At 28.9% G+C, this 8,477-nt stretch overlaps 1 protein-coding gene across 1 annotated transcript; it reads left to right on the top strand.

Moving 5' to 3' along the window:
- Positions 1 to 4,774: 4,774 nt before the first annotated feature.
- CRC (Plant-specific transcription factor YABBY family protein) lies at positions 4,775 to 6,885 on the top strand. The gene is made up of 7 exons (XM_020355367.3): positions 4,775 to 5,049; positions 5,390 to 5,521; positions 5,751 to 5,856; positions 6,009 to 6,057; positions 6,300 to 6,375; positions 6,497 to 6,553; positions 6,657 to 6,885. The coding sequence occupies exons 1-7, from the start codon at positions 4,957 to 4,959 to the stop codon at positions 6,663 to 6,665; spliced, it is 522 nt and encodes a 173-aa protein (XP_020210956.1). The 5' UTR covers positions 4,775 to 4,956; the 3' UTR covers positions 6,666 to 6,885.
- Positions 6,886 to 8,477: the final 1,592 nt, after the last annotated feature.

Genomic DNA, 8,477 nt, shown 5'->3' with positions numbered 1-8,477 from the left:
ACCCCATCTCCTGCCTTTGCCCTCTAATTAGTCTCATTTCCCTCTGCCATGACCTTGACATGTGACTCTACCACCTGTCACTCTCACATTTCCTCTTCAAGCGCTGCACCCACAAAAAGGGGGTTTTCATCACAGGGCCCCTTCTCTTCACTATCTTTTCTCTCTTCCCTAACCCTAACCCTAACCTCACTTCCTCTTCCTGTTACTTCATTTCCCCTCTGCCCAACCAATGCTTGCTTTAAACATGCCAAATATCTGAAGTATATGTAGTCCTTATTCATGTACCTTTTTGTAGACATATTGGAGATATTCATTTCCATTATGTGACTAATTAATTGCAAGATAAAATCGTAATTTTAGTTATAAATATGTCTATCAGTGTGTTTGGATACCTTCTAAAATCAATTCTCAACCTTATATCATCATAAAAATAAAAATTGAAAAATTGAAGAGATTATTTGTTGTGTTGGACTTCAACGTGATTTTTGTTAAAAAAAAAATTGGTAGAATTAAAGTTAAATATATGTAAGAAACTAAATCTAAATATTGTTTAAATAAATAGGAACTAATATTATATATATTATTAAATATTTGTAATATTGTTACGTGATTTTGTATTTTTTATATAGTTAATAATTTCATTTTTCAAATAAAAACTTTCTATTTGTATCTGTTAACATTAGTTAGCATTTGTCCTTGTTGTATACTTTTAATTACTATATAAGATGAAACTGCATTAGTTAGAATTTGGTGTATCGATTACTGCTAGAAACTGCATGTGGTTCAAGTGATTTCATTAGCATGTATGGTACATATCACACATGCACGTATAGTCAGTGACCGGAATAACCTAAAAGGCTCGTGTTTTTATTTTTATTTTTTCTAATTCTATTATTAATCAAGATGGGTAAAAAATCAAACAAAATCCAATTGTTTTGTAATCAAATTCTATCTATTCTGAATTCTGGCTCTGATTCCCATTTTGTATTGTGTTGAAGTTGACTTGGATCTTTTTGGTTAGGTCATAATTGGTATTAATTTTATTGTGGTATTTTGGAAGTTCTATACAACACTTTTCATCTTCTGTTAGCTTGGTTTTAATTGAATATTTACAGGGTGGGCTTCTAATTCCGATGAGGTTCATCACCATTCACTTCAAATTCAATAGCTGGTGCAATCACTGCATCTGAGACATGGGTGGGTGGCAAGGTGGGATCTGGGAAACAACTTGAATAAGCAATGCATTTATAATTATGTGACAGACCCTATACTTTATTTGCCTTATTTGAGATGTAGAAACTAGAAGCATTATGGGATGCAATTTGAGGGGAAAATAATGAATAAGGTGGAGAGAAAGTTATTTTGGAACGGTTGAGTACTAGGGTTGCTGGGGTTACTTAAGAAGTGTGTGTGTAGTGGTGAAAAAGAGGGGCCAACATATGTATATATATGTTTATTATTTATGCAGTGGAAGTTTATGGGAGGGGAGGTTAGCTTCCAAAGTCATGATATATGCTCAACTTCACTTTATGATGTGAGAAGAGTTTAGGTGTAACCAAAATAAGAAACGTCTCTTATTGTGTAATGAAATTTCAGTTATATGAGTTATTTAGGCCATCTAATTTAATTAAATTTTTTTTGTGAATACTTCAATTACATTGTTTATGTTATATACAAGCTAAAATTGTGTTTTATTTTTCTTATCTTATCATGAGTATTTTTGACATACGGATCAGAGACTAATCTTAATCACATTATTGTGCCTATTATTAACTTGAAAATTTTAAATGGTACAAAATATATGTAAAAAAATTGAATTAATTCTCTTTCTAGTCCTTGTTTTATTGTTAAAATTTAAAATTTTAGTCCTGTAATTTGTTTTGGAAAAATTTAATTCCTCTACTATTAACGTGGCAGTGTAGGAGTGACGTGTGAGTGTGAATGTGGTGAGTTGATAATACATAGGAGTGTCACATCAATAATTAATAATTATATTAAATATTAGATGTTAAATTATCATAAAAATTAAAATTATATAATTAAAAAAAAAAACAAGATGATTTTTACCTAAAAAAATAATAGGATGATTAAATTCATGCAAAAGAAATATCATTTTTTTAACGATAACAAATAAATTAAAAGTGCAAGTAAGAAAAAATAAAAGTTTGATGAGTTGATTTATTAGTTAAACACTCAAGACTTATATATTATATATGGAGATGATTTAATTAGTAAGAAATTTTATCTTCAATCTCATTTAAGTGTCAAAATTGTTTGGGTTAACACTTAGTTGAAAATTTTGTGTTCAATCTTAATTTATGCGTGAAAATCGTTCAGGTTAGTTCAAGTGAGTAACAGTCATAATACTACCACCATAATTAATAAAAAGAACATTAAAATAAAAAAAAATAAAGACTTGCTATAAATTTATTCAATATTCTTTATAATTCATTTTTTTTTCTCTCTTTCATTGCATGAGTTATTGTATCTCGCGTTTCCTTTCCATCTCTCCTTTCTGTTTTCAAATTATAATTGTTGTAAAAAAATGTGTTTGACTAAAACTATCCAAAATAAAATCCTATTATGGAAAAATCTAAAAGTAATTCTTATAAAGATTTAAAAGCTTGTTAAATGTTAACCAACTTAACATATATATATATAGAATAGTCATATATTAATATTAGAGCATATAATGTCTCATCATTATGCCAAACTAGTGGTTCTCCACCTTACTTTGTTAGTGATGAGATTTTTAGTCGATATTTATTCAAAATATTAATTGATCCGCCGATTCAAAGCTTCTTTTAATTTTTATTCTCTAAAAACATTTTTTTTTTAAGTACAAGAGTATTAAACAAGGGTTTTAATTTTTTGAGTGGTACATATAAACCAGTTAATTTAATTACTGCAAATGTAAAATATAGCTAGTGGATGTTTGAAGTGGTGCAATTCCTCAAAGGAATTTTGAAGGACCAGAAACATGCATGCATGGTTTTAATTATTTTTTATGTGTTTTTTGTTGAATCAATTTAAATCAAGTTTGTTCAGTACAATTAAGTCAAAGTAAAATTTTAAAAAAAAAAATGTAGCTTTTCCATTAAAGTGAAGAATATTATAATAAGTCTTAGATAAATGCTAATTAATTCCCTATAATTAGAATATGTTTAAGTGATCAAAAATATTATTTTAATAAAAAAATTATTAATATGTTCCCATTACGAGATTTCTCATATATCCCTGATGTGATATCAAATAAACATTTTTACATTCCTTATCTAATGTATTAACATGTCAACATGATTCCAAATTTCATCTGGTTTCTAATATATATATATTTTTAAATATAAGTTACTTCTTTCTAACTCAACTTCAACAAAAATTAACTTTATAATAACAAAATTATTCAAAATAAATTTTCAAATAATCACTCAATATAAGTAGTAAATGAAAACTTAGGTTTGATCTTCATTATCGTTATTATAATCTTTTCTATTAATAAAAGTATATATTCATGTATTTTACCAATATATTATTTTAAAAAATAAGATAAAATATGTTTTTGTTTCTTCAAAATATCTTAAATTTTAGTTTTATTCTCTATAAAAACTTTATTACCATTTTTTTAGTTTTTATTAACAGATTCACATGCTTTTATTTATGGACTAAAATCAAATCACTTCTAGGTAATAAAAGTATGTAATGAAAACGTATTAAATTTTTATGTTATAGAGACTAAAACTAAATTTAGAAACATTTTAATGGACAAAAATATTTTATACCCTAAAGATTATAAACCGATGACAAGCACTCGTTGCTGTAGTTACATTAGGCGTGAAGCAAATTAAAAAGGCCATCATTTTACCTCTAGTTAAATTTCCCAATAATACGAGTGTTATCTATTACACAGTTATTGAAATTTTCTTTATGTAAATTATAAAACCTCAATCACACATGTATATACACACATATAAGACCAATTAATGAGTAATTTTGAGCTCAATTACTAAGTATGTTAACCTATTAAATAATTAGAAATTTGTTATCATTTATAGTAATTTTATCTTACTCAAATTAGATTGAGTGAGAAATATTTATTTTTTTACCATGATATTAGTATTGGAAAAAATATCTATTATGATATTGATTGTATTAAAGTTACCTCCTATTATAAACATTTTTTTTTATTGCATTTAAGACTCAAATTTAAAACTTTAAAATTTGATCACCAACTCAATATCAATCGGATGAATGAATGTCGGTATTGAGTAGAAGAAATACATAGATGTATATTCTTTTATTTATTTATGATAATCAAACGTAGTTTACATGTGCAAATAAAATAGTAAACTTATTAAATTAATTTATGCATATTTGACCTGTGAATTAGGGAATACACCAACCAGGACCAAAAAGTTTATGCGTATTTATTTAACTTTTAACTATTCAACCGTTGTAAAGTTAACGACTGATTAATTACCCCTATAAAACTAAATTAACTAAGCATGTAAGTTCAGCTCTGTGATTAACAGAATGAAAGGAACCTAATCAAGTGCTGCAATTGAAATATAGAATTTTATGTAGTTGAGTGTCTGCATCATGCTCCTGGTCGAGGATAGATATACATACATGTATGTGCAATGAAAAGTAACGATATTTTGGCGATTTTAGATTGTTAATTAGTGTCAGTGATTGGTGCAGGTCATGTCTGCAAACAAAGCGTGCAATATAATGCTGCAGCAAATTGTACTCTCTACAAGACCACCAAGTGGTAAATGAAACTACTCTTCTTTCTTTCTTTCTTTCTCTCTTATTTTTAACGTTACCCCACAACACAAACACAACACAACTCTTCCTATTCCTATATATCACCCACTGACCCTTTCAATTTGCTATCTTAAACCCTACTACTGCAACATTTTCCTCCCTTCTCCTCCTTACCCCTTGTTCCTTCGAAATATGAACCACGACGACAAACTCACCATGGACCTGGTTCCACCATCTGAACACCTCTGCTACGTTCGTTGCAACTTCTGCAACACTGTCCTCGCGGTAACTCTTCATCTTTAGTCACAACAAAAATAATATACCAACCTACCACCATTCATCTTGTTATTTACTTATTATATCATATAACATGTACGGTAGTATTTTAGTGTCGTCCTGATGGATAAAAAAAAAATATTATACGATAATTCTTTCCAACTTCTATGAATGATATATATTGAAAAATGGTTCACAAAAAGCAAAATGGGATTTGTTGAATTGATTATGAGTACAAGTGGTGGTACTCAGAAGTACATTAACAGAAATAATTTGACCTAAAATTGAAAGAGGGGACTAGAAATGTCTTTTTAGATATTTATGTAGGGTGATGTTGATGTTTGTGTAGGTTGGTATCCCATGCAAGAGGCTGTTAGACACTGTGACAGTGAAGTGTGGTCACTGCAGCAACCTCTCCTTTCTCAGCACCAGACCCCCAAATTCTCAAAACCAAAGCATTGATCATACCCTAAGTCTTCAGGTTGTGTACCCCTCCCTGATGATAAAATATTAGTATTCAATATTCATGAACATGGCATATCTATGTTAGTTTATTCTACACTATCTAATGCTTCTGTTTGGTTTTCTTCTTCTTTTTATCATGCTATATTTGTGTGTGTATAGGTTATTTGTTTGAGATCAATAGTAAAGAGATGGTTGGTTAGAAAAGTGATGAGAGTATATGTAAGCATTTGTTTTGTTTCCAGCAGGGGTTTTACAGTAATGCCAAAAAGGGCCAAGCATCATCTTCATCTTCATCACCAACCACATCGAACGAGTCAGTGTCCCCAAAAGCAGCATCATTTGTTGTGAAACGTACGAAGTTACCACAGATCCAATAACCACCCTTTTCAGAACCCTCTCTAAACAAATATAACATGAGAGTTACATAATCATATGATTTCTTCTTTTTTTTTCTCATCCCCAACCATGTATGTGTCATTTTTTTGTGTTGATTTCTTTTGCAGCACCTGAGAAAAAGCACCGTCTCCCATCTGCTTACAACCGTTTCATGAAGTAAGTGCAAAAGAGATAAGTGTAACTTTTTTGTCTTTTGCACCCACATACCCTAGACATTTTAACTAATTAAATACTTATTCAATAACTTATTACATGAAGTGAAAGTTTATTATTCATAAGCTAGTTTGATTATGAAATAAGTTAAGAACAAAGGCTTATTGAAATAAATTAAAAAACATTAATATAAAATGGTCTTAAGTCTTTTTTTAAACATTTTTTTATTTTGTTGTGCATGTCAGAGAGGAGATACAGCGCATCAAAGCAGCGAACCCTGAGATCCCACATCGAGAAGCCTTCAGCGCTGCAGCGAAAAATGTAATTATTTTATGACCCTCGATTTAGGCTTTAGGGTTAGCACTGCGCATGCTTGTAACCAGCTTAACGTTTCTTGAAACTCACAAAAAATTCATATATATTCCTAACTTTTGCTACACAGTGGGCTAGGTTCATTCCAAATTCACCAAGCAGTTCAGTTTCTGCAAGTAAAGTTAATGTAAGAATTCATGATCATTACTATTATTATTTCCATATATATTTATATATGCTTCTCCAAGATTATTAATTATTGGTTAATTTCTATTGACTCGTGTGTGCAGGCTGATTGAGTGTGGCATGATGGTTTGGAGAGAATTGGAGCAAGTTAACTTAGGTGTTAATTATATTAAATTATGTGTTGTTTTCTCTATCTATATGACTATATCCTTTAATTTTCCTTGTATCGAGATGTACTTTATGCTGCATGCATGTAGATCTGTAACCTGGTTAACAAAGGCAGAACTTCGGTGCCTATAATTTAGTACTAAATATTTGTTAATCTGAAAGTTATATGCTAAAGTATTCTGATCCCATTTTCAGATGCCATATATATGTTGGGAAATGTTTAAAAGATAAATTGCTAGAGTTTAAAAGTAGTGTTACATTTTCGTTTGACAACAATTCTTACATGGTTAAATTGTCTTTGATTCCAATATAGCTTGTTGTCAGTCTTTTGACAAGATAAACACTTAATACCCTAGTTGTGCTAGAATAATTATGGATACAATTTTCATGGATTAAGTGTACTTGTATATATTGGATTTGGATCTTTCTCCTACTATTATATTAAGTAATAGGATATGATCATGTTAAACAGAAAAATATAATTAATGAATTTTACAATAATCATGAGTCCTTATTTTATATAATTGTCTGTTTTCTCTCCTATATAACTATATCTCAATTTATGTAAAAAACAAAAAAACTATATCTCATTACTCAAGCATCTAAATTTATATACATCAGCCATGATTATAGCCATCTATTTATTAAATATCATTTTGCTAGAAAATACGCGTGTTTCTATAGTTCGCGATCGAATTAGAGCCCCGAAAATTGGAAATTCAATTTAAAAAATCTCATTCGAAAAAGCTTACTTTATCAACAAAAATAATGTTTGGTTTGATGATCTCACGACAGCAATTGGTACATCTATTACAAAGATGGTGTAATTATTTTTTAGTTATCAATAGAATTACGTCTTAATTAAAAAAACTTATTTACTCATTGAGGTCCAAAACTCGAATTATCAATCACTAGTATCCTGATCATAATTGCCTCCTTATCTAACATGTCTCGACATTAACCTTGGATTTTATATCCATGCATTAAATGTTATTTAATGGGTCCTATTATTAATAATCATTTATGAAACTATAACAAAAATAACTAATTTCATATAAATTAAGAAAGTTCTTAAATAAATTAAATTTTCATAATTTCACATAAAATATACACTGCATTTTTTAAAATATCATTAAATTTCATTTATGATAGATAGTGCTCTCATCTATATACTATAGAAGTATTTTTAGATTAAAAGCATTAAATAAAATTAACTTAATTAAAATTTATTTATATTTTAGTATAACAAATTAAACATTCTTTGCCTTACATATAACCAAGTATACACAATTCGTTGTTCCCGTACTCCATTATTTCTTGTGCCTTTATTGACAAAAATATCGGAGTACTTATAGTTACACCTATCCACTTTATCATCTTCAATATTATATCAAGAGAATGACACCACTAACTAAATGGTTAAGAAATATTTGAAGAATGATTATCAGAGAACAAAACCAAGTTTTTTTTTAATACAAGTGTTAACTTAACAATATGACTTCAGAACTGGGCTAGGACCATATATAGGTTACAAGATTTGTTGAGAAGTAAAAATAGCAAGGTGAGGTTTTAAGTGCTAAAACGAAAGTGATAATCAATGTTCCATTAGATGCGCTTGTGAATAAAATTAGATGATTAACAATAGTCCGTAATGTCTGTAATGCTTCAAAATTTTGGTTCTAAGATGGGTCAGTATTATGATAAGAAAGGTCAATCATGTGCTAGATGCTTGTTGAGAATTTAGACTTTATTAATCA

Source organism: Cajanus cajan, chromosome 11 (assembly GCF_000230855.2).
Source record: "Cajanus cajan strain Asha chromosome 11, NIPB_CcT2T_4, whole genome shotgun sequence".
Classification (NCBI taxonomy): Eukaryota; Viridiplantae; Streptophyta; class Magnoliopsida; order Fabales; family Fabaceae; genus Cajanus; species Cajanus cajan.
This window is presented reverse-complemented; position numbering and strand designations above follow the sequence as displayed.

Bases quoted from the DNA above. Each gene is read 5' to 3' on its own strand.
- CRC (XM_020355367.3), top strand. From the start codon at position 4,957: ATGAACCACGACGACAAACTCACCATGGACCTGGTTCCACCATCTGAA. The intron at 5,857-6,008 runs GTACGAAGTTAC...TTTCTTTTGCAG, and splicing joins AGCATCATTTGTTGTGAAAC to CACCTGAGAAAAAGCACCGT. The intron at 6,376-6,496 runs GTAATTATTTTA...TTTGCTACACAG, and splicing joins TCAGCGCTGCAGCGAAAAAT to TGGGCTAGGTTCATTCCAAA.